Consider the following 25,543-nt stretch of genomic DNA (forward strand, 5'->3'; position numbering starts at 1 on the left):
GAGATCATAGTTTTTGCAGGGTTTCCGATTGATTACAAGGGAACACAGCATTTTGTAAATTATCATTGAATTAACATAAAGATACATCGACTCATAATTCCATATTAAAGAGACATTTATGTGGTAGTATTATGAAGCACAAACAGACGAATACCCTGGTATTTGCGCTAATCAACAGGCCCAGCCAACGCAAACGAAAGAGGATGGAATAGACGCGTCATTTCAGATAGAGTATGAAACACACTATCCAATCTAGACTTCGTGCTGGGTAACCTGGGGAACAGCGGAAGACTTCTCGTCATCGAGACCCATCTCGACAGCGAAGGTAGTGTGGGGCTTCCACTTGGCTGAGGTACGCGGGGTGGTCTCCTCCATCATCTTGTCGACCTGCTCCAGAGTAAGACCCTTGGTCTCGGGGATGAGGAAGTAGGTGTAGACAAAGGCGCAAGTGCAAAGAGATCCCCAGATGAAGAAAACCTTGGGACCCAGGTTGCCCTGGTCGGCATCAACCATGTAAGGGGTGATGACAGCGATGATGCAGTTCCAGAGCCAGTTGGAGGCAGTGGAAAGGGCAACACCACGGGAACGGATTGGCAGAGGGAAGATCTCACCAATCACAACCCAGGCACCAGGTCCCCATGTGCTGGCAAAGAAGAAGATGTAGATGCAGATGAAGGCGATCATGGCAGAGACAGCCTTGTTGTTGTCTCCATCAGTGACTCCGATAATGGCGACCAGGAACTGGCAGATAACCATGCCCAGAGCACCCCACAGAAGCAGGGGACGACGACCAACCTTCTCAATGGCGTAGAAGGAGATAGGGGTCGAGCAGACATTGACAATGGTGGTGATCATGGTGATAAGGAAGGGGTTCTGGATTGTGCCAAGTTGGGTGAAGAAGGGAGTACCGAAGTAGAAGACGAAGTTGACACCAGTCCACTGTTGCATCATCTGGAGAGAGGTACCAAGAACAGTACGACGGACATTGCTGTTGGGATGGAAGATGTTTCCACGGAAGCAGTTGAGCCAGCTGTTGAAGTAACCATCCTGAGGAATGACCTGCATCTCATAGAGGAAGTTGGCTTCGATCTCGTTGATCTCAGCCTGGATGTACTCGGAGTCCTGGGGTTGGCCACGGATACGAGCAAGCGCATGAACAGCCTCTTCCTTCTTGCCCTTGCGGATGTAGAAACGAGGGGATTCAGGAAGAATGAAAAGACCAACAGCGAGGATAACAGCCCAAAGCATCTGGAGAGCGATGGGAATACGGTAGGAACCAGAGTCGGAACGGTTCTCAGTGCCATAGTCAACGCAAGAGGCAAGCATGAGACCAATAGTGATGCAGAACTGGTAACCGGATACGATAGCACCACGAACCTTGCGAGGAGCAATCTCGGACATGTACATGATGATAACAGCAGACACGAATCCGACACCGAATCCAGCAATCAAACGACCAGCGACCAGAAGACCAAGACCAGTTGAAGCAGTCTGGAGCACCACACCGATGATGAAGATAATGCAACCAGCAATAATGGTGAATCGACGACCAAACCAATCTGCCAGATCACCAGCGATGAGGGAACCGAAGAAAGTACCAGCCGAGAGAATAGAGACGATGAGAGACTTGCGCGAGGAGGGAATGACAAACTTGTCACTTGGGGTAGTTGCTTTGTCCTGCAAACATTGTTAGCTTATCATTTCCGGCATGGTCAAGATATAGATCAAATACGTACCAGGTCTTCAAATGTTTCGATGAAGTAGTCCATGCTGAGGACACCGCTAATGTAACCGGAGTCATAACCGAAGAAGATACCACCAAATGCAGCGAAAGCACACATGAGATAGGTCTTGAAGGTGACGGGGGCTTCGACGCGACGCTCGTCGACCGTCTCCGAAGAGTCAGTCACCGTCGTGACTGCACCACCAGGCATCTTGGCGATTACTCTTGGCACGAGAGTTAGATCTGCAGAGATAGTTGGAGTGGTGGGGGAAGTAGTGATGTTTAGAAGAGTAGTAAGTGATATTACTTGTCGAGGGTGTTAGAGAATCAAGAGTGGTAGTGAAGAAAGTGTGGTATACAAAGGAAGAAAGATGCCAAAGAGGGGGAAACCAGGCAGTTTATAACCTGGGGCCGGGGTTGCATGAGAGCCACGATCCCCGGACTGAAAAGAACTGGGGGTGGAGGAAAAAACCAACCAAACCACTTAGTCCCACGAACAAGCGAAGCGAAACCACATTGATTACGGATTTTGGCCACTCTCGGCACGCGAAGCACGGCCATCGCCGTGCTAGACTCGGCTGAACGCTGGGAGATTGGTGGACTCTGACTGCTCGAACCTTCTGACATCCGAGAAAATCGTCAATTTCGAACCATGACTAGATCGAATTGAGCTTAATGCAGGGATCCAGACTACCCCGAAATGAGAGGGACATGCCATGCGGTACAGAACCCGGGGAAAGGTCTGCACGGATCAAGCTGTCTAAAATTCGCTGGAAGACAGCTGATTCGCTAATCATGGCAGAGTTATGGGGGCAATATCTCCCCAGGATTCGTTTAGCATAGACCTAGCCATACAGGAACTCGGGTCCAGCCCGGGCTTGGACACTTTCCAGCGGATTTGTTCCTCGGGACGCGGAGATGGTGTCTGAATTAGGGTTGGGGTCCGGGGAATTATCGGTAGCGATTGGTGAAAGTCCTACGAGGAACAAGGGCAAACTGCGCCACATGGCCAGGGCCTACTTTTTTCAACCATTTTTTTTCACTGCGTCGTGACCCGAAAGATTTGGGACCGAGACACTATTCGGCACCCCGAAATAGTCATTTCTATGTTCTTATTCTTCTATAGAACGATGGACTCAGCCCCCCCGAGTCGCGTGAGCCGATCGGGTGACCTCCCGGCCATGTCCGATTTCTTTTAGCGGTATATGGGGGGGTTTATGCATGCCCTGGTCTCTTGTAAAACCGGCAGGTGTACGGAGTACATAGAAAAAACTACTGATATCTTACGAAACGGGCAAATGCCTTCTCAAACCACTGGTGTTCTAGCGTAAGGCACACGCTAGCATTTTCCAATAGACCGTGCGACTCAAATCGTCTGACGGCAAACTGGGCCGCCCAAAATAAATGGTCCCTCGACTTGATTGGTTTGAATGATTCAAACGCAACCATGACATGCATCCATTTTACCTGGTAAAGGTAAGTCAGAGTCGAGTCACCGTGCCCGATTCCCGATGGTACCCTACTAAGTCTCATACAGTATGTAAATCCAACTCTGGCCATCCAATATCCCGCGCGGTCCCACCCCCAGAGCAACTTGAGATTTTTCCCACGGGGTCAGTAACCAGTAAGACGATCTGACGGGGTACACCTGTGGGGAATTTTTAGACGCTGGGCTTTGTCTCTGGCGGTCGACGGTCGCTTGGCGCCTCTCGTGGCGTCCTATCGAGGCCGTTCTCAGAAATTCTCTTCTTCTTTCTACATAGTACGCTCTACTTCACCCATTAAAAGACTAGCGGGGAAAGACAAAGGCAGAAGTGTCACCTTACCAAGGTTTGCCGTGCCGGGCTAATATCGGACCAACGCCTTTGAAGGCATTCGTGACCGGGACAAAACCTTGGCTGTCCGTGGCCTGCATCTTCCTCAATCCTTCTACCACGGTATCCTCACGTTTGAGACAGCGTTCTAGCGTTTCTCAAGATACTCTCTTGGCTCACCGGTGGCCGATTCAAGCAATCCAAGACTCTGTCTCTCCATAGCCCTATGCAATAGTCTGGGGAGAAGGAGTTTGACAGATCTCCACGTACTCAAAACCATATGCACCAAAATACTCCCCACTTTGTAATTGCCGAGGAAATCATCTCCAGGAAGAAAGGGGTAAAAAAATTTCCCGGCCGGAGGAGATGTGCCCCGTTTCAGTCTGTCCCGTTCTCGTGAAAGCTAAGCAAGAACCTGGAATTGCATAGGTCTAGCAGATGAATATACTCATGAGACGGCATCGTTCCACAAATCCATGACTGTCTTGGTATCCTAATCTCACATATGTATCGAAGGATCAGCAAGGAACAAGGAATATTCTAACGGCCCGGGCAGCCCCTGCTGATCTCTCCCTCCACTGACCATCAAAGCCCCTGCAACGGTCTTTTTCATTGATTGTTTCGGAGCCCAAACGATTGTGCCCATAATGAATGGTCGATCGCACCAGTCCATATTTATTTTCTCGGGCCAAACCGAAGATTTCCTTCTCCACTTATATCCAAGATCCGACCCGAACCGAATCGAAATTTCCAACTTCTAGATTGTCGAGCCAACTGGCATAATAAATCTCCTTGAATGGAACATATTTAGCTTCTGATACATATAGTCCATTTTTTAAGGAACTCTATATGCTGTTTTATTCTTTGTCCGATCGTGACTGTTAGCAGAATTTCATCTTCTCTTTAGAGACTAGACTAGTTACTTTAAGTTGAATTTGTCATCTCGAAGTACCTCAAATCTTATCCTTTTCCTCTCTCAATCTCGAATTGATACCCGTTGTAACTCCCTCGCTATTTCTACCTTCCATTCAATGGATGATCTTTTTGGAGCAACTTGGGAATATCAAACATTAATGCGCCGCTACTACCAACAATGTGTTAGGAGTGCTGTGCAGTTCGGATGGAATATATATATATTGCAAATTGACCAGTGGTTTGCAAAATATACCTCTATATTGCATAAGAGCGGCTTTGTATATTTAGTAAAATACAGAAAATGGATATAATCCTGTTCGTTAAAATAGTAAGATTCCTACTGATCAGGTACTTTTGTTTCTATCTCTTTCTTCAAATTTTCTAACGGAACGTCCATTATCCTGAAGATATGAGCATTGCGGAAACTTTTGGGCATTTTTCCCGCGCGCATTCGAGTCCCTACTAGATGGTTGAGGGGGTATAGAACTTGATTGTGCTCATGCAATATTTTCATTTTCCCAATTCAATTCTTTATGGTCAAGTGAGCTCCCACTGGGGGAAGTTGATCGATGTGTGGTTGACTTTCACTATCTACAGCTGTCGGCTGGCCTGACTGCATTCCCCCATATCAGCCTTGATATAGACTGTAAGTTGCACCCGGCGAATGAATTCATCATCATCATACATTCCTGTGTGCCCTATAAACTTCATTTACTCAGTGGATCTTGCCCAATGAGATCCATATGCGATATTTCAACGTCTGGCACTGCGGACTCAACTGCATTCGAGACTGGTGCTAGCAGCACAAAAACTGGAATAGCTGCCTCTATTGATCTGCCCCGTTGGGGAGCTATTGTTATGCTTGGAGCATTAGGACTTGCATTCGCATAAATAATCCTTGCAACGCTAGATCTGGAGGCACTCTAGTTGGTACAAGTAATATTATATAGATCTCTATTCCAAGAGTGAATGTGTTCATCGAAAATTTTATACCCCGTGGAAAGGATGTGACTTCACAGTTAGACCTTGGGCGGTATGATTCTAGAGCTGGCACTTTAAATGAGTTCAACTTGAAGTCTTTTATCAATCTTCATTTCCTTCCATAATTTGTGTACATTGAATGTACTTAATTCTGCTGCACAAGGTGCTTGCTAACCTACTAGGTTATGGAGTACATGTGCCTCATGGATATTTGATGTCCCTGCTATTAAGAAATATTCAAGACAGACTAAAGTATTCTCCTTCAAATTTTAAGCAGTGACGCAGATGATTTATTTTTCATACTCGTTAGTATGCGTATCATTCGTTGGAGTCGTGTCGAGGGCGTCGATTGCGAGATCGATACGAGGGCCAGTGAAATTCTTGCGGCCGTCAACAACCCACTGGAAAGCGGATATGATTATAATGACCGCAAAAGCAGCGACGCAATAGTCTAGAGCCTGGTTAGTCTACTGCTCTATAATTTCACAAGTAGGGGGATTCTTACTCATGCTGCTCCCGGTCACAGTGCTGGAGGGAGGGAAGACAAAGAGAACAGTCGTCAGGGCAATATAGGACAGGGCGACCTAATTTTGATAAGTATTCTATTCAGGAATTCGATAAAGGAGACTCACAATATCTGCGATCCATCCGAGAACATTGGGAAGCTTCCACTTTCCCTTGGGGAGGGCCTTGCGGCCTTGCAGGCAATTGACGAGGATAGGCATCGCATAGGACAAATCAAGGGCCACGACGGAGGCAGAAATAATCGCATTGAAGGCACTTTTTGGTCAGTGGAAGAATTTAAAGTCAAAGAAGGACAAATTACCTCGAGGATCCCAGGAAGATACATCCGAAACAGATCACCACGACTACTGTCAGAATGAGCGCATTAAGAGGTAGCTTCAAGGTAGGATGAACAGTAGCGAAAAAGCGAGATGCGGGAAGACCACCGTCGCTAAGGATGTCAGTGAGTGATTGGAATAGTTTATCTGGATGGGCAACACACCGAGCAAAAGCGAAGATCATGCGACTACTTGTTGTCATGACACTGAGGATAGCCAGAATCAAGCAAACCAGCGGAAGCCTGTATCGTGTGAGCATTTTCTTTACCATAGCGTTTACCTTGTTACCTTTGGATACACGTACATCAATAGGCAAATGGCTCCAGCCTTGTTCTTGGTAGCATCGTATAGAATCTGGAGCAATGGTCCAGCTGCGGAAGTGGTAACTGAGTCCATACTACCGGCGACGAAAAGTAAGACAATGAGGAAGATGAATCCAGTGAAAGTACCAATGCCAACACACGAAACCATAATCTTTGGTCCTTCGACAGATGCATTAGGAACCTCTGGTCGAATTAGTCTCTTGATTAGACAAGCTGCATTTTAATTTTCGAGATCTTACCCTCGATCATATGCGCAACTGCATCCTACAGACCGGTTAGCAAGCAGTTAATACAAATAGAGAGCTTGAACTAACGAATGCGGTCACTCCTAGTCCACCTTGTAACAGCTGTCTCTGTTAGAGTCTGTGCATGGTGAGCTTGAGGAAGGTTGCTTACTCCAAGTAACCAAGCAACACCATCGGGCCCTAGAACATATTAGAACACACTTGTACTAGCGATAAGAAGACAGTACTTACATCCAGTACTGTTAACGAAATTTCCAAAAACAAAACTACATTTTGTGAGCAACCGACTAATACACGAGGTGTCATTCCACGTACGAGGCCGAGTTATATTCAGGAGAGGAGCAGGCCAGTACTGTGATTGATACAATCACAAAGCCACCAATAGACCAAGTGACTGAAGTTGTTAGCAATAGACTGTAACACACAATCAGGGCTACATACACGCGCCGCGGTAAATGATTGGTAGAATCGAGTTCATAAACGCGTTGATGGAAAATGCTCCCATTGTCAAGCCAATGTAAATAAGAAATTGATGCCAGCGCTGAGTTTCATAGCTCTAGTCATTATTAGATGTCGGTTACTCCGCTAGAAAGAATGTTTCATCGAACCGGATGCATGAGAGAGATGATGCCCACGATGAGTTGACTGGATAGAAGCGAGTTGGTGGCTACCAATGCAACCTAAGAGATGTCAGTTCTCCATTTGTTGGAACACGCTTTGTATATCCCATCCACTTACCCACCCAGCGACATTAATCCATCCTGTAACCCACGATAGAATGGGAACCCATTTCGGCCACCCGACTACACGATTAGTACAAGCTTGCCAATTTCGCACGGGTACAATACATACTAACTAGTTTTTAATTAGCCATGTTTTCGTAAATCTCAATTGTATTGACAACTTGACTTACCAGCAACCCAATGATATTGACCACCCGCGCTATAACTGTCAGTATCCCTTCCAACATCACTCAACAGCATTCACGTACGTCGGATAAGCCGAAAGGAATTCAGCCAACGAGGAGGCAATACACATGTTGCAGAACCCCGCAGTCACAAGACCCCAGATGACGCTTGTGCTACCACCAGAGGTAAGACTAATCGACAGACTAGCTGAGAGCGCGGTCCATGACTGAGTAGCTCGAGCATTAGCTTTCATCTGGTTCCGCCAGATTGGATACTAACGTTCAAGACGGCAAATGCCAAACCTAGCATTGCCCTGCAGCATGGTTAGCAACCATGTACGGAGTATCATCGAAATGTGTGCGATTTCAATGTCGATCTTACCAGGTCGAAAACTGACGCTTCAACTCGGGCCGGTGGCCCATAGATGCGAGTTGAGCATCATCATCTTGTAGTGGTGCTTCTTTCATGGTGAAGTAGATATCAAGAAGAAGCAGTTGCGTAGAGAAAAAGAAAAGAAAGAACAGATAGATATGAATAGACCAGAGTAGAGTCTCGGCGACTACTAAGTATCAACCAAATGCATCTCAATCATCGCATGGCCATGTCATTAACGGATAGCGCCGACAGGGTTACAACTCGCTAGCATGCGGGGAAGAATCTCATTACCTACAACTTCAGCAGTTATCAGCGGGCAGACCAATAGCGAACAATCATGAAAGAAGAGAAGATCGAATGGAGTTGGAGAGAATACTCCACTATATCCACAATATCCACAATTCCGGTCTTATCGCCCCGAGGTAAAAGGATCTTGGGATAATGAAGCTGTACAGAATTAGGGCATCCTCCACAAAGCTTATCAAAGCTATTGAACGGCCCGGCTTGTCCTCCCTGTTTTGTCATTCTCCGCATGTACCTACCAAATCGTTTCTAGTCGTGTTCCCCAGGGCTGCAGATGCAATATACTTCGCCTCGCATGGCTCTCTGTCGATCGCGGTATCGGCGGTGGAGCTCGTCCAGGCGGTGATAAGCAGCGAAGTGGACTTGCTCGCGGTCTTATAAGTATTTGCGCGTGGCTGGTATGTTTTTTTTTTCTTCTTTCCTTTCTGAAACCATCTCTGAGATATCGCACGATGCTCTGCAAGGGATTGTTGGCTGTATTGGCCGCGCAGATATGTACTGCGGCGGTTGTCAAGGCACGCGACGACGCGTCCTGCACGAAGACAACGGTCGCAATTCTGTAAGTTCGAGCTTTAAGTGGAGCGTGAAAGGATCCGCGCTAACATTGTTTGCAGGGGAGGTGGAATGGCGGGCGTCGCCGCGGCTGTGAGTTGTCTCCGCGACATGTGGTTGGAGCTTCCGATCTAATTCTCGGTTAGCAAGCATTGCATAATTCATCTATTGATGACTTTGTCATCATTGAGTACCGCGATACTCTTGGTGGACGTGTTGCGCACACGGACTTTGGCAAGGATGAGAATGGCAAGCCTTACAAGGTGGAATTAGGTGCCAATTGGGTAAGTTGTCATTGTTTCTTTTGGAAAAGTATGGGGAGCTCGATCACTGACTTCCATAGGTACAAGGCCTTGGCTCTCCTGGTGGTCCTGGTAAGATCAAATCAGATTCAGACCTGTCAAGATTGATCTACGACTGACATGAATAGAAAATCCAATTTGGACATTTGCGAAGAAGTGGAATCTGAACAACACTTATTCCAACTATAGTTCCATCTTGACCTACGACGACAGTGGATTTAATGATTACGCCTCTCTCCTCGATGATTTCGAAGACTTGTACGATGGAGCAGCCGAACAGGCTGGTATTCTCCTGAAGGAAAACCTGCAAGATCAGACTGCTCGCACTGGCCTTGCACTGGCTGGGTGGAGACCCAAAGTCGACGATATGAAGGCTCAAGCTGTGGAATGGTGGGAATGGGGTTTGTTGTTATCATCATCAATCATGACCGTCGATTCTAACGTTGGATAGACTGGGAGGATGCCTACTCGCCTGAAGAGAGTTCTTTCATCTTTGGAGCTGCGGGCGAGAACCTCACCTTCAATCAATTCAGCGATGCAAACAACTATGTTTGGGACCAACGTGGCTATAACCACTTGATCAATGGCGAGGCTTCGACGTTTCTAAAGAAGAACGACCCACGTCTTCAGCTGAACTCTATCATCACGAATATCAGCTACACAGATGATGGAGTAACGATCCATAAGGATGATGGAAGCTGTGTCCGGGCCGCATATGCCGTCTGTACGTTTTCTCTCGGCGTCCTTCAAAACAGCAATGTAACATTCAATCCCAAACTACCTTACTGGAAACGGACCGCGATCGAGAAATTCAGCATGGGTACCTACACGAAGATCTTCCTACAATTCAATGAGACGTTCTGGCCCCGTGATACCCAGTACTTCCTCTACGCAGACCCAACCACAAGAGGATACTACCCGGTCTGGCAATCTCTCTCGGCACCAGGCTTCATTCCCGAATCGAATATTATCTTCGTCACTGTCGTATCACAGGAGGCATACCGAGTCGAGCGCCAGTCCGACGAGGAAACCAAGAAAGAAGTCATGAAAGTCCTTCGAGACATGTATCCAGAAAAGGATATCCCTGAACCCACTGCCTTCATGTATCCACGCTGGAGCATGACACCCTGGTCATACGGGAGCTATTCAAATTGGCCCCCTTCAACTACACTGGAGATGCATGAGAATCTGCGCGCAAACGTAAATCGTCTTTGGTTTGCCGGTGAGGCGACGAGTGCGCAGTATTTTGGATTCTTGCATGGTGCATGGTTTGAAGGTCGTGATGCTGGTCAACAAATTGCAGCATTGCTTCAGAAGAAATGCAGTAATGTCACGGATACCTCCGAGTATTGTGGAAACCGCAGGTACTACAGCAAGTTACATGGATCTTCGCCGTTGGCGGATTACACAGTTTTTGATGGGTGGCCTGTGAGCAGCTTCTACTCCAGCAGTTGAACAGGACAATACAAGGTGTGAATATGTGGCGATGATATTTCCAAGAAATTGCTACCTAGCAGTTTCTTGTAGTTAGTTGTATATAGGAGACATTTACTAGAAATGGCCAATGTTCAAGTCCTTGGTCTGAGAATAAATTCACATTCTAAATATTGTCGTCCTCTTGGCCAAGACTAATACCGTAGCCAACTAGGTACTAGACAACAAGGGCATGGGAAAGCTGGCGCGGTGGAGCTTCGAGTGAAACTAGGACGAAGATCGCCAAATGACGAATTCCCAACGGAATCTGGACCGGCAAGTTGAACTATGCCAAACCAGTAGACTGCATTCGCCAGTGACGCAACACATTATGCTCAACGGTCTTGAATAAATTCCCTTAGAGAAACCGGCTGGGAACTCCATGGCTAAAAAGTTGAAGTCGAGAATAACACACCTTGGAATTAACAAAAGTGCCATTGTCCTATTTAGGTCATAGACCACCGACTTGCGGTGAAGATTGAATAATAATAAAGATACATCCCAAACTCCTCAAATGCAATCAAGACTAAACTCCTTAGAAAGCCTTCCCGACCATGCAAACGCCCGCATTGCAAATGCCGTGAAGATTCGATATTTCAGCCGACGGCATTCCGAACCGGGTGGTTTCGGCTCGGCTCGGCTCAGTTCGGCTTAACGATGATGGAAGCATTACCGGCCGTACATCTCCAGTGCTTGCTGTACATCCTCTAAGCTGTCCTTGCTACCGTAGGCGTCCATGAGTTCCCGATTCTTGGCTAGACGTTTCTCTTCTTCCAGGATGGCGAACTCGTGACGAGCTTGTGCTTGTGTGTAGTAGTTGTATGCTCCAAATCCGAGACCGATGGCTGCGACAAGAGGAATGTACCTGGGCATAAGTCAGTACAGAGTTCAATAGGAAGTAAGACTGAAAACGAAGCTTCAGGGATCTCGATTTTCGTAAAGGGGCACGGGCACTTTACCATCGTCCATTTCTAGGTTTGAGGCTCGGGCCGGATGGGTGGGAACGATATTGAGAAGACTTGTTTGTACCCGGGAACGCGTGAGAAGACATGTTGTACGGATTTGAGATATGATAGTTGCAGAATGATGCTTGGATTGATCGCGAGGGATAGGAGAAATCGCAGATGAGAGTGAAAGAAGGGAGAAAAGGCGCGGCGCGTGCACCGGACTTTAATGATCGCCGGAATGCGGGGATTGCATGACGTGGAGAAGATGCCGCATCAAATCAGGCCACACGCGATCATACTACCATCACCTATTTGGATGCCTTGACCATGGTATGACTGATAAATCAAGATATCTAAGTACATTCAGCAGATTCATGGTGCTCTACTTCATTCAAGCTATTCATTCATATCTCATAATATCCAGTATTTGAACATAGCTTGTAATATCCGAATATCGGCTCTTAGGGTTCCCCCACAAATTAGTTCTGCACAGCCCACCGGAGGAATCTTTTCCAACCAATCAACCTTGACAGAAGAGCTGTGATGACCAAACACATACATAGCTAGTACGTCTGTTTGTATACCACGGACATAGTAGTACGCCCATGCAGGATGAATTGGGCTGAAACATTAGTCGACGAGTGAGGCCCAGCCGTGGCTTAAGCAAGACTCTGTCCAAATCAAGGTATGAAGCAAAAAGACAGGTTGTAGCTTCCTAGAGATGGGATGGTACTCTTAGAGTCTAGGTATCATGAACAATTGCCCAACAGGGCAACATGGCCATGAAGGCCCCCTCCGAGCGTCTTAGATTGTTTGTTCAATTGAACTATATCACTATTAACTACCTAGTTAAAGTAGTACGTAGCACCTACAAATAATACACTCATTAATTGAGAACAATTAAAATTGGAACCCTCCTTTCTAAGCAAATCCCATGGGCCTTTGACGATACTGTACCTCGAGTTAGGTAGCAATTCTTCAGACCTTTAATATTTTGGGAAATATATCAAGCCTCTGAAACTTTCAGATGCTTTGGAATGCAGGTTAGTCGATCGGATCCTTTAGAAAGCTGAGCAAGAAGAATACATTCGAGCTTAATGTGAGTTCCAACTCACATTAAGCTTGAATATACACTAAGCTTTCGCGATACGAAAATATATAAATCCCCTGGTAGGTCTAGCAAAGACCACGCGTCCACAAAAAAACATTCTGTGGTACTCGGCCACTATAGGAACACCAGTGTAAACAGAGGAGATGCAGTGTGTACTGTGTCTATTCAAATTGCGTGCGAATATTGTTTCATGCTGGACTTAAGTGATACTGAACACGAACTTGGATATTGAGCTGCAAATTGTCTTCAGTGGCCGGTTGGTGCTATGGATCTTAACAGGGCTTGAATTCGAACAAAATACTCTGGCATCGTCATCAATGTGGGTGGACGGAATTATAATTTACCAATTGGAGAATATAGTTCAATACTAACATTATTCCTGATAGGTTCAGTTGCTCAGGCCGACCATTGTGTACGTGGGTAGACTCACGTCTAGTCACTACGAGTACATGCGGATATCTAGTATGCGGGCATCTTTCAACCCGAGAAATAGCGCCGTGACATATCCATGAATTCATAACCAATCTAGAATGAAATAAAGAAAACTCGTAACAAATCCACAACATTAAACCTAAGCCTGGTTCTTAGGGCCGACAGTAGCGGGGCCTTCCGGGGTAACATAAGCCTAGCAAGAAAGCGGTTAGTCTTCGATCTGACCCCGCGCTAAGAAACATTTTAGAAAAATAACATACCTTGCTCAAACCACCATCAACAACAAAGTCAGTACCATTGACGAAGCTGCTCTCGTCACTAGCCAGGAAAACAACAGCCTGGGCTTGCTCAATAGCCTCGCCGAAACGACCGCTGGGGAAGTGGACCTCACGACGGAAACGCTTGGCGTGGTCGTCACCGAGCCAGTCCTGAAGGAGAGGGGTGCTAGTTTCTTGTTTAGTACAGAAGCAGGAAGGAGGATGAGGAATAAACGAACTTGAGTGGACCGGGGCAAAGAGCATTGAAACGAATACCCTCCCGAGCATGTACAATAGCCAATTCGCGAGTCAGCGCCAGAACAGCACCCTTGCTAGCAGTGTACGCAAGCTGAGGAGTCGCGGCACCGAGGAGAGCAACAAAAGAAGCGGTGTTGATGATGCTACCCTTGGTCTTCTTGTTGCGGCGCATGCTGAGAACAGCGTGCTTGCAGCCGAACCAAACACCCTTGACGTTAATGCTCTGAGTCAGATCCCAGATCTTCTCGGAGGTATCGACAGCATCGGCGTCATCGGCATGCATGATGCCTGCATTGTTAAAGATAACGTCAACACCACCCCAGCTATCCTGGGACTCGATCATGGCTTGCACGTCAGCCTCCTTGGAGACATCGCAGCGGATTGTCTCGAGACGACCGGCGTTAGGAACGAGCTCCTTAACTCGGGCGAGGGCTTTGGCGAGGGCGGGCTCGGAGATATCGGCTAGGAGGACATTGGCGCCTTGCTGGGCGAAGAGGATAGTGGTTTCGAGACCGATACCGCTATGTTGTTGTTAGTGAGGGTTCTTGGAGCTCTTTTTGAAGCTGCTGGGTGTAGAGAGAGACGACTTACCCCGCGGCACCAGTGATGATGGCATTCTTGCCTTGAAGACGTCCTTGGGCCATTATTTTTTTTTAAAAAAAGAGGTTTGTAATGTGAGGGGTGATGTTATAGAGGAGGGGCACTGTGCGAGATGGTGTTAGCGATGATAATCGCTGCAAGGTTGATCGTGAAACAATGTGCTGTGGAATGCGGGGACAAAGGCGACTGGAAGCTGCGTCGCACCCTGGTATTATAGCATTGGCCCTTGGGAGTAGACTCACCTCGACAATTTGAGAGTTGTGATTCTTTGAAGTGTTGAACAGCTCAGCTTTCCCCAGTGCTCTTCTATTCCCCGCGGTGACTAAGCCGTTTTTATGCGACGCCGTCGTCTCGCTGGAGCGCGGCTGCCCAACATGGAAGCAGCGCGGTCCCGGACCGCGCTGATAAGCGCCGATAAGGTCGATCGCGGTTTCCTCAAGCAGAACACCGCGGTCCCGATAAGGTCGACTTATCAAATGCGGTCAGCAGGTCCGCGGGGCCTCCTTCAGCTTCGGCTTTCAGTTGATTTGGTCTTTTCTACTTCAGTCAAGTTCTTAAGCTGTTCGTCACTCTTTGTCATTTAGCTCCAGGTTCAGCTTCACTATTTACACCATATACCACTGCGCCATGTCGACACCAGTGGTCACCCCCGAGAATGTCGCCGAGATACTACAACATGACCGCATGGTCAAGGTAGCCGGTATTGATGTCGACGGCCAACTACGAGGCAAGCTGATGCAAAAGAAGAAGTTTTTATCAATTGTGACTGAGGGATTCGGGTTTTGCTCGGTTATCTTTGGCTGGGACCAGCATGATCAGACCTACTTCAAAGAGCTGACAATCAGCAACAAGGAAAATGGATACCGGGATCTTGTCGCTGTACCGGACCTGGCCAGTTTTCGTCGTATCCCCTGGGAGAATAATGTGGCATTCTTCTTGATCAGCTTTTTGGATCCTGATACCCGTCAATCTGTGTGTGCATGCCCGCGGGGTCTGTTGAAGACTGTTGCTGGGAGGGCTGAGGCGGCAGGTTATCGGGCCATGGCTGGCGGTATGACCTCATCCGGAGCATAAACAAAATAGCGTGATGAAACGCTCGCAACAAATTACTGACTTATTGCAGCCGAATACGAATTCTACCAATTCCGCGCACCCAGTGATCATCCTTCTCCTGAACGCGCGGCATCTCAAACCGCGTTGTTCCTTCAGAATAACCCGGTCGACTCATTGCCGTCGCTTACAGAGGGTATGTTTGGATACTCGATCACACGACCATTGCACAACCAGGACTATTATTATGGAATCTTTGATGACTGCGAAGCTTTCCGCTGTGATATTGAGGGATGGCATACGGAGAGCGGTCCGGGGGTGTTCGAAGCTGTGAGTAGTGAAATTGGTCAAGTTGGTCTACTGGGTCGCATCCGGGCTAATCGTTCGTAAAGGCATTACAATTCGGTGAAGCAAAGGAAATGGCCGATAGAGCCACCCTCTTCAAGTGAGAAACAATTCAGTCGGCAACGTAACAGAGTCCCATAGCTAACAACCCACAGATATGTCGTAAAAGCCAAGGGCATTAAGCACGGTATTACTCCCTGCTTCATGGCGAAACCGCGACAAGGACTTCCTGGGAACAGCGGCCACATGCACATCTCTCTTGTTAACACCGACGGCACGAACGCCTTCATCCGTGACACACCCGACCCCTCGCCGCAGTACCCGGACATCGCACACCTCTCTGATCTCGGCCGTCATTTCCTGGCAGGACTGCTGGTCGGACTGCCAGATATCATGCCTCTCTTTGCGCCCACGATCAATTCCTACAAGCGTCTAGTCGAGAATTTCTGGGCCCCCGTAACCGTCTCCTGGGGTCTAGAGCATCGCGCGGCATCCATCCGAATCATCGCACCACCCACCGCTAGCGCAAAATCTACACGCTTCGAAGTTCGAGTCCCTGGCGCAGACGCGAATCCACATTTCGTGCTGGCAGCAGTCATGGCTCTGGGCTGGCGCGGCGTGGAAAAGAAGCTGGAGATTCCGGTCCCACCGTTGTCAAAGGGAGAGGATATGGGTGGTGCGAGTGATCAAGGAGTGCGATTGGCGAAGAACCTCAAGGATGCAATTGCCACCTTCACGCGGCCGGAGAGTGTGGCGCGAGAGATCTTTGGGGATTCCTTCGTAGAGCACTTTGGCGGAACGAGAGAACATGAGGTTCGTCTTTGGGAGGAAGCTGTTACTGATTGGTAAGTCCCATCCTTTGGATTATATCTTTTATCTTATATCCTTGTTTGTGTATGCTGACTATTTTGCAGGGAGGTGCGGCGGTATATCGAGACGGTTTGATTGTTCTTGTAAGTTGTATATAATTCCCGCGCTGGGCGCAATATCTTCTATAAATGAATCCAGTTATTCCATAAACATATTATACTCGGTCATCGCTTTACTTTTCTATTATTCCCGTAGCTATTTGGAGCTTCGCTTCGCTTCGCTTCGCTGCGCTCCGTGGTGATGTACTCTGCTGGCGCATTCACATGCCATCACATGTATGTATGACGCACCGGAAGAGCTCTCTTCACCCGGGACAATTCGGCCAGAACGATAATCACCGAGACCGACAAGCATCACCCGAGTCCAGCCCTGCCACACCGTTCACTCCCCTTCCAATACGGAGTCAACTGCATATGTACATCGTACACTATCGTAGGGAACACCTCTGAGCCGCGGCTGATTGGATCTCGGGTGTGCGGGGGATGAAAGAAGAGGCGTTGAGTGGCACATTTCGGGTGGAATAGGAGGACAAGCTCAAGCCAACACCAGGAAACTTTTAAGATAATGATGATCGATACAGCGTGACTGTCATCCTTCACAGACACGTATCGAGAGCAAAAAAAAAATCTATAAGGACCCCTTCCCATCCCATCCGGACGAGAAAGCTCCTCTGGCGGATCCGCCGAGGTCACCGATCGGGCTGCGGCGCATCCCGAGCTTTTTCGGGGGTCTGGAAGATCGGGCAGTTGTTTAATGTAGGATAACGGGAAAGTGGCGATGTCGGCCGAGAGGATCAACAATGATTGGACAATTCAGGTAGACTGTGGATGGATGTGGAGAACAGTTGAGAGTTCGTCGTCGAAAAGTTGGGGAGAGCTCACTTTGGCCGTGGGAAAGTCACGTGAATAGATAACCCGTCCTCATACAATCGAGTAATTTGCAGTCCAAGAGGTGACTGAGGAGTGATAATGGTAAAGAAATCGAGTAATTGAATATCCGACGACCGGCAATTATCTAACTTGACTCAACACTGGCATCCACTTGGATTCCCCATTACCCAAGGCTAAACAACGGTTATTCAATGTCTGTGATATGCAGTGGACATTCCCATTGGCCCGCCAGACAGCCGCGGCTCACGGATCCTGACGTCGACTCCTCGGATGAATGGGGTTTGCTGGTTATTCCCTGCGGAGATTTATATAAATGGTGACATCCTACAAATGAGATTCTCTCATTTTCATTTTATCATCTCCTCTTGAATAAAATTTGAAGTTTGTGTGGAGGGTGCACTTATATTCGACTGTACATCTATACTAGTATACACTCCGCATCTGTATCAACCCTAACGTCTCCCCATCGTCATCATCACCACCATGGCCCAATCTGCCGACGTTCACCTTCAGGGTGTCACCATTCTCGGTAACATCCCTCAAGAAGCTCGCAAGATCCTCACCAAGGACGCCTGTGCTTTCCTCGCTATTCTGCACCGTACCTTCAACCCCACCCGCAAGTCCCTGCTTCAACGCCGTATCGACCGCCAAGCTGCCCTTGATAACGGTCAACTGCTCGACTTTCTCCCCGAGACTAAGCACATTCGTGAAAATGACGCCTGGAAGGGTGCTCCCCCAGCTCCCGGTCTGGTTGACCGCCGTGTTGAGATCACCGGGCCGACTGACCGCAAGATGGTCGTCAACGCCTTGAACTCCGATGTCTGGACCTACATGGCTGATTTTGAGGATTCCTCTGCTCCTACCTGGGAGAACATGATCAACGGCCAGGTCAACTTGTACGATGCTATTCGCCGTCAGGTCGACTTCAAGCAGGGTGGTAAGGAATATAAGCTCCGCACTGACCGAACCCTGCCTACTCTCATCGCTCGTGCTCGTGGCTGGCATCTGGATGAGAAGCACTTCACCGTTGACGGTGAGCCCATGTCTGGATCCCTCTTCGACTTCGGTCTGTACTTCTTCCACAACGCCAAGGAGCTCGTGGCCCGTGGCTTTGGCCCATACTTCTACCTGCCCAAGATGGAATCTCACCTCGAAGCCCGTCTCTGGAACGACGCTTTCAACCTGGCCCAGGACTACGTCGGTCTGCCCCGTGGTACTATCCGTGGTACCGTCCTGATTGAGACCATCACGGCCGCTTTCGAGATGGATGAAATCATCTACGAACTGCGCGACCACTCCTCCGGTCTGAACTGCGGTCGCTGGGATTATATCTTCTCCTTCATCAAGAAATTCCGCAACAACCCCAACTTTGTCCTTCCCGACCGTTCAGACGTCACTATGACCGTCCCCTTCATGGACGCCTACGTCAAGCTCCTCATCAAGACCTGCCATCGTCGTGGTGTCCACGCTATGGGTGGTATGGCCGCTCAAATCCCCGTCAAGAACGACCCCGCCGCCAACGACAAGGCCATGGAATCCGTTCGCGCCGATAAGCTCCGTGAGGTTCGCGCCGGTCACGACGGTACCTGGGTCGCTCACCCTGCCCTGGCAGCCATTGCCTCCGAGGTATTCAACAAGCACATGCCAACCCCCAACCAACTCTTCGTCCGCCGCGAAGACGTCCACATCACCGCCAACGACCTCCTAAACACCAACGTCCCCGGAAAGATCACCGAGGACGGAATCCGCAAGAACCTGAACATCGGCCTCAGCTACATGGAAGGCTGGCTCCGCGGTATCGGCTGCGTCCCTATTAACTTCTTGATGGAAGACGCCGCTACCGCGGAAGTCTCCCGCTCCCAGTTGTGGCAGTGGGCTAAGCACAATGTCTCCACATCCGAGGGCAAGAAGGTTGATAAGAGCTATGCTCTTCGTCTTCTTCAAGAGCAGGCTGATGCTCTTGCTTCGAAGGGTCCTAAGGGTAACAAGTACCAGCTTGCTGCGCGTTATTTCGCTGGTCAGGTTACTGGTGAGGATTATGCCGATTTCTTGACTAGTCTTCTGTACAACGAGATTTCTTCTGCTGGACAGGCGGCGAAGCTTTAAGCTTGATCGGACTTGATCCCTTCTGGGATGGATGGTTAATGCTCCGTGTGATGATCATGAATACCCTTTCTTTTTATATGGAACGCAAACGAAATATGTCGTTTTGTGTGAATTTGATTAGTTTAGTTAGCATTGTTGTATAACATTCCTTTTTGTTCTCACCCACCTTCGTATAAACCAGTTACCATTCGTATACATTGTGTCATTTTTAATGTATTTATTCTCCGTCAGCCTGGTGAGTAGTCCCAGCTATGGAGCCGTGACGTCATGATCCTTGATCTTTGATTTGATATACAACGACACTTGTGTATATCAGACGACTCTGGCCAGTACTTGATTTGAGTAAGATGAAATGGAGTTTACATAGTCTTAAAGCGCATAGCCTTCAATAACGGTTCAATCTTAGCCCTCTGACGGCCTCGGATTCTAGTTCAGTCTCATAATTCCACTAGTATGGGGCTTGTATATGCAATAGAAGATAAGTTGGATAAAAGGAAAATATAAGAGAGGTAATAAGGTAAGCTTCAGTAAATACTGGCCAATCCCAGAAATACTACTCAATGGGCTTCATCAGCATATCAATAGGAAGTTTCTCTACCAGAATACCCATGAACAAAACGTTCACCAAAATCCATCACAAAATTATCATAAGTAGTCTCCGGCTTATACTTACACAATCCACAAGCAAATCCTTCACTTTCTCCTTCAAACCAAGCAACGGCAACTCGATGACAATAGCATCATACTCTTCCCTCATCAAAAGACCACCGGGAAATTCGACACCCATAAGATCGTCCGTGATCCGATATGGCACAGAGCAACTTTGATCTCTTTATACCGAGCAAGACTAGGGGTGGTATTCAACGCAATACCATCCCAAACAATCTGCAGCTGTCGCTCATCAACTTCCGGTGCTTTACGAGTGAGAAAATCCGAGGAAGCATTTACACTATCGACTTCGAATCGTTTGCTTTTTGTTGCAAAAACTCTGGTATAATCCCAAGCTAGGTCATGGAGAATTGCTGATACGGCGTGAATTTCTAGGTTGAAATCTGAGTAGGATGGGATTTTGGAGCCAATTAGTGTGCCGAAGATCCAGGATCTGTAGATGTGGTTGAGTGAGATTGGGTCGTGATGGGCTTGGGCGAATTCGAGGGCTTTACGGACGAGGGGAGTGTCGATTACTGTGAATGCCGGCGAAGACACGAGTTGTATGCATGGCGACCATACTTGAGTCCTCAGTGAAATTGTTTGAAGAAGTCGTTGTGGACTTTGGCGAAATGTAAATCGACTTATAGTACTTGACTGTTATACCAAAGTCTCTGACTGTTCAAGCTTGGGAGTCGAGGTGATTTACAACATGAAAAGGCGAAGTATTTATACTATTTGTGCAAACCACAACATTGGCTATCATCCTGCCAGCCAGGACTCAAGTATGGTCGCCATGCATACAACTCGTGTCTTCGCCGGCATCACACTAATCGACACAAAGATTATTTGAAGATTTACTCTTATTCTCAGATACTTATTTACTCATGGAGAACCAGCAAATCAAAACCACTTTGCAATTGCCTGCGGTCCGGTATACTCGAAATGGTAAGTGGGATGATGAAAAGAGAATAGTCCCATGTAGCTTGGCAGCCTCAATCTTACATCTTGGCATGTTCTTCCCTCAATTTGAATATCTTGAAGATGATATTCATTCCATTCCGATATAACAACAATCTATTCGGCCAGCTATGGCTGTGCTGTATCACAGTTGCCGGCATTACGCCTGATATTTTAGAAGCTAGTTGTTTGGCGAAAGGAACGGCTGAATACCGAGCTTTCAAATTTACCAAGTTCTCGTAAAGGATGCCTTGGACAAGAGTATAGTTGCTTGGAGTTTCCCCATCCCAGTATGTTTCCATCCAACGATTTTACCTTCCTCATAGCAGAATGTACGGCGATGCTTCTGGAGGTCACATATATGACCCTCGAAATAAGTACTAGATCAACGATCGACGATTCGGGGGGAATTCACGATAAATGTGTAGTATTTGAAGATTGAATCGGTTCGAAATCGGGCTCTGATATTGAGACGTTCCGTGGAGAGAACACTTACACTACCTTGTTTTGGTCGGGCTGTGTGTCTCGGATTGTCCGGGTATCACTGAAGGTCGCTGTCGCGCATTATACCCTTCATGGGTACTCTCGCAGGAGCCGGATGAGTTCAGTAGCTGTCATTCAAATTGGTGGTTAGGATTGAACCGTCGCGTCAATTACGGCAGGGAGCGTTAGCAGGAATGAGTGAAGAACGATGAGATTGCGATCATTGAAAGTAATAAATGGGATGACTGGTCCAAACCGTACATCACTAAATAAAATACTATAGGCTAAGTATTTCATTTACTTGCAGCTCAGTCATGAATACTATGTAACTTTTCCGGCTGTTGGAAATGAATGAGAGTCAAAAGTACGAAGTAACTCGCACGGTGATCAGGTTACTATAGTCGCACAATCCCGACCAATCATCTACCCAGCACGATTATATCGTCCGGGGATGTGACAGCTCCACTATGACTATCATTTGATTCATCAACTCTTGAATACTTGGTAAATGATAGAATTCGTAACTGTTGTAGAAGTTCCCTCCTGTGATTTGGATTTGGTGGTGGCTATATAGTCAGGGATGGGCTTCACATCAGACGTCATGATGAGTTCAGATCGACGAATCAAAAAGGAATCAAACGAGGAGCGAGTTTGTTTTTTGACCAAAGAATTTGCAAGGGGGAATGTGGGCTATTTATTAAAGAAGGTCATCTCGTTCAGAAATCTTCAACGAAAACAATCTTCCCCATCTATTCCCACTCTCTCATGCTGCAAATCCCCACATCAAAAATGGACTCACGACCTCATAGCCAAGAAGCAGCATCGACGAATCATGTTCCGACGTTGAGTACCGCGAAAACAATAAAGCGATCGTCGTCATATTCCGATCCCGGCCATGAAGCTCCTACCGAAGCTATTTTGGCTAAAAAGGACCATGAGGATAATTACCAGCAACAGATTAAAGTTGCTTCTACTGCTTTACTCAATGATGACAGGATAGGGACTGGGTCGAAGGCTGGGAGGTCCTTACAGAATGTGCTCATGGATACGGAACACTGTTTGAGGGATCAAAGGAGAGAGTCATTGCATAAACGAGATCACAAGTGAGGATTTCCACTTTCTTAGGTGTTACTCTTTTTTTTTTCTGGTGATGTGACATTTGTCGCCATTATTTTCATGACATGCATGTAAAGATGTGAGCTAAACATGCATTGACTACACAGGAATCCTGACTGGCTATTGGGTTCGACACGTTAATATGACCATCGGTCGTGATGGAGATGACGTTAGTGGCAGAAATTGTCTAAGAATTTCAGATTCTTGGAAACTTGGGGCGCAAACGTTTGCTATGATGATTCTTTGCATGGGTACCCCGTGATGTATTATTACTAGGACTGGATCGGTTGTTCAATGAATCAGATCATGCAATATGAACCGGTAGGCCCAGTTCATCGAAAATTCAGAAAAAAGTGTAGTGGCTTAACATTGATAGAGGTGAAGCGGATCTCGTATCAAATAAGGAGAGGCGCAACATCCTGCACTACTAATTTGATACATGGTCCATTTTTGATTCATTTTTGATTCGGGTTCTTGGTGCACTGCTCAAGGAGCGCCATGCATTGCTCAGCATTTTAAAGCGCACGAGTGAAGTTAGGGTTTGCCTGCCGGTACCAATATAGATCTCTATTTGCATACTCGGAACAGAATTCACTATGGTGCTAGTGTTGATAAAGACAGAAGCCGACAACAATAAACTAATGCGATACACCGTGAAATTCTCCTTGATTCATGATGCATTTCTATAAAAGGATCGTAAGGAATGTGGTCATTTATGTGCAAATAAAAATAGCAGATCAAATCCGAATATACAATTCAACTAGAATGGCAAGTCTCCAGAAAACCAGATCGGTCTCCTAACAAACAAGTCAAGAGCACAAAGTCTAGACTTTATACACGATTAATTTCAATCACTCAACGAGCGATTTAGATGTACTCCCAAGCAGGCTGGGTAATAGTAGTGTTGATAGGCACAGTAAGAGCGTCGAAACCAAGGCAATCGTTGATGTTGCCAGTAGGGACGGTGGCATTCTTCTGAGCAGAGAAGACCTGCCACTTAGCGGCAGAGGCGGCACGGCGACGGCTGTAAGGAGTAGCAGTGGCATTGCTAGTAGGGCAAGCAATGAAGCCGTTGCCATAGGACCAGGAGCCGAGACCACCGTCCTTGCCAGGGGTGTACTTGAAGGGACCCTCAGAGGAGCCCTCGGGAATGTAAGCCGAGTGGGGTTGGGTGAAAGAGAGAGCACCAGAGGCGTCGACGTAGATCTCCTGGCCGCCAGGGACAACAACGTCCTATTTACTTGTTAGTTTGTGAATTATTGAATGGGATCAAGTCAATCGTACGAGGTAGTGGCTGCCGGTCAGGATGGTGTCGTTGGTAGCCTTGTTAAGGGGAACACCCTCGGGGGTGTAAGTTTGACTCTTTCCACCGAGGTAGAAGTGAGAGCCGGAAGCAGTCAGAGGCAGGAAGTGAATGGGCGAGCCGGAGCGAGCAGCAGTGACGCCGAAAGAACCGCTTGAAGAGGAGGAAGACTCCTGGCGGCGGCCGGGCATGGCGGCGACCAGGGGAATGAGGGAAAGCAGGGCGGAGACCTTCATTATGAACGAAAGTAGGTTGAAAATAAGTTGTAAAGACTGGTTGGTAGCAAAATAAGACGAAAATAAAACAACAGAATCAAGGGTGGAAAACTGGGAGTCTATAAATGTTGTCAAGGTAAATGACCTCTCCACAAGATGAGCGAGTTTTATATTCCACTCCTCCACTTCATTTTCCCCATGTGCCGTTTTTAAGACCCAATCGCCCAAGATGGATTTGATCGCCGTCTTATTTCACTTGACTTCGATATTGTCCCCGCTGCAACTAAGAATAAATTTGATATCATAGCTCGCGGACCAGGATTTGCTCTGCAGCATCAAGCAAAGGGCCCGCAACCAGTGCTACTGCGGAATATTTTCTTTAAAAGATAATTGCATCGGGAACTTCGATGTTAGGAATAGCGTCGAGTTAAGCAGAGGAATTGGCCAATTGATGACAAGTCGTAGAAAGAACATCGGTTCCATCTCTGTACAGTATCAAGGCAGAAAGCTCCATGATTTCCCCTTTTAGGAGGTCGGTTCAGGGTCCGGAAATTGTCATTGGATGATATGAGAAACCTGAGACATTTGCTGCAGAAGTATCCACTTGCGCTTTTGCAGTGATCGACAGCCACACCCAGAGAATTCTGAATGCTATTTTGCTTTCGTACCTAAACGACCTTGAAGGTTTATCATTCAGTACGAGATGTACAACGCTTCCTTCGGCCGTAGGGGATATTTTTCCATATTGAATCGGGACATTGGTCATGGATAGATTGAGCACATTGAATTATCATGTTGTCTGGACCCTGGATCGTCATATATGTATCCGATCTCAGAAACTCCTGGAAGACCCTGACAGGTGGGTCGTTTCAGCCAAATAACGTGCCGGCGGAGAGAAGTAGGGATCGACGATGTCTTAGCAATGCCCTGCATCTTGATGATTTCTCAAGGGTCACAGTCATCACGACACATTGTGTATCCTGTATACAAAGTGTACGATGCAGTTTTTTCGAGTGTTACAATTGCGAGTGTGGCTTAACGGGCGTGGCGACTGGGACGGATCCATTAGGGTTCCACTTTGTCTCGGGCTGAACGGACTTGACATCACAATCAGAATGTGAGTCCGATTAGATACAAGATCAACCAAGGTCCTACCTTGACAGAGACGGAGTTCCCCGTATCTCAACCGGCCTCCG

General features: G+C 47.5%; 9 protein-coding genes across 9 annotated transcripts; 4 read left to right on the plus strand and 5 right to left on the minus strand.

Moving 5' to 3' along the window:
- Positions 1-252: 252 nt before the first annotated feature.
- Positions 253-1,934, minus strand: N7469_000362 (sugar porter family MFS transporter; the record flags this gene model as incomplete). Its single annotated transcript, XM_056639282.1, has 2 exons — positions 253-1,677; positions 1,737-1,934. 2 exons carry the CDS (start codon positions 1,932-1,934, stop codon positions 253-255), a joined length of 1,623 nt encoding a protein of 540 aa, XP_056505039.1.
- Positions 1,935-5,723: 3,789 nt separating this feature from the next.
- Positions 5,724-8,218, minus strand: N7469_000363 (uncharacterized protein; the record flags this gene model as incomplete). The annotated part of the gene is made up of 18 exons (XM_056639283.1): positions 5,724-5,884; positions 5,939-6,017; positions 6,066-6,213; positions 6,260-6,517; positions 6,580-6,781; positions 6,838-6,862; positions 6,913-6,945; positions 6,995-7,023; positions 7,075-7,109; positions 7,159-7,237; positions 7,285-7,399; positions 7,452-7,523; positions 7,582-7,646; positions 7,696-7,698; positions 7,757-7,785; positions 7,835-7,977; positions 8,031-8,064; positions 8,133-8,218. 18 exons carry the CDS (start codon positions 8,216-8,218, stop codon positions 5,724-5,726), a joined length of 1,596 nt encoding a protein of 531 aa, XP_056505040.1.
- Positions 8,219-8,881: 663 nt separating this feature from the next.
- Positions 8,882-10,738, plus strand: N7469_000364 (uncharacterized protein; the record flags this gene model as incomplete). The annotated part of the gene is made up of 6 exons (XM_056639284.1): positions 8,882-8,988; positions 9,044-9,074; positions 9,128-9,265; positions 9,325-9,355; positions 9,412-9,684; positions 9,735-10,738. 6 exons carry the CDS (start codon positions 8,882-8,884, stop codon positions 10,736-10,738), a joined length of 1,584 nt encoding a protein of 527 aa, XP_056505041.1.
- Positions 10,739-11,425: 687 nt separating this feature from the next.
- On the minus strand, positions 11,426-11,807 carry N7469_000365 (uncharacterized protein; the record flags this gene model as incomplete). Its single annotated transcript, XM_056639285.1, has 2 exons — positions 11,426-11,621; positions 11,716-11,807. 2 exons carry the CDS (start codon positions 11,805-11,807, stop codon positions 11,426-11,428), a joined length of 288 nt encoding a protein of 95 aa, XP_056505042.1.
- A 1,578-nt stretch (positions 11,808-13,385) lies between these two features.
- N7469_000366 (putative short-chain dehydrogenase/reductase family protein) lies at positions 13,386-14,405 on the minus strand (the record flags this gene model as incomplete). The annotated part of the gene is made up of 4 exons (XM_056639286.1): positions 13,386-13,439; positions 13,507-13,690; positions 13,743-14,282; positions 14,353-14,405. The coding sequence occupies 4 exons, from the start codon at positions 14,403-14,405 to the stop codon at positions 13,386-13,388; spliced, it is 831 nt and encodes a 276-aa protein (XP_056505043.1).
- A 583-nt stretch (positions 14,406-14,988) lies between these two features.
- Positions 14,989-16,605, plus strand: N7469_000367 (glutamine synthetase family protein; the record flags this gene model as incomplete). Its single annotated transcript, XM_056639287.1, has 4 exons — positions 14,989-15,412; positions 15,485-15,741; positions 15,804-15,856; positions 15,912-16,605. 4 exons carry the CDS (start codon positions 14,989-14,991, stop codon positions 16,603-16,605), a joined length of 1,428 nt encoding a protein of 475 aa, XP_056505044.1.
- Positions 16,606-17,999: 1,394 nt separating this feature from the next.
- N7469_000368 (malate synthase) lies at positions 18,000-19,622 on the plus strand (the record flags this gene model as incomplete). The annotated part of the gene is made up of 1 exon (XM_056639288.1): positions 18,000-19,622. The coding sequence occupies one exon, from the start codon at positions 18,000-18,002 to the stop codon at positions 19,620-19,622; it is 1,623 nt and encodes a 540-aa protein (XP_056505045.1).
- Positions 19,623-22,502: 2,880 nt separating this feature from the next.
- N7469_000369 (uncharacterized protein) lies at positions 22,503-22,820 on the plus strand (the record flags this gene model as incomplete). The annotated part of the gene is made up of 1 exon (XM_056639289.1): positions 22,503-22,820. The coding sequence occupies one exon, from the start codon at positions 22,503-22,505 to the stop codon at positions 22,818-22,820; it is 318 nt and encodes a 105-aa protein (XP_056505046.1).
- An 876-nt stretch (positions 22,821-23,696) lies between these two features.
- N7469_000370 (putative IgE-binding protein) lies at positions 23,697-24,368 on the minus strand (the record flags this gene model as incomplete). The annotated part of the gene is made up of 2 exons (XM_056639290.1): positions 23,697-24,062; positions 24,114-24,368. 2 exons carry the CDS (start codon positions 24,366-24,368, stop codon positions 23,697-23,699), a joined length of 621 nt encoding a protein of 206 aa, XP_056505047.1.
- Positions 24,369-25,543: the final 1,175 nt, after the last annotated feature.

The sequence above is a fragment of the Penicillium citrinum genome (genome assembly GCF_028827155.1).
Source record: "Penicillium citrinum strain IBT 23319 chromosome Unknown utg000001l:1.0-4955037.0:1.0-4956770.0, whole genome shotgun sequence".
Lineage (NCBI taxonomy): Eukaryota > Fungi > Ascomycota > Eurotiomycetes > Eurotiales > Aspergillaceae > Penicillium > Penicillium citrinum.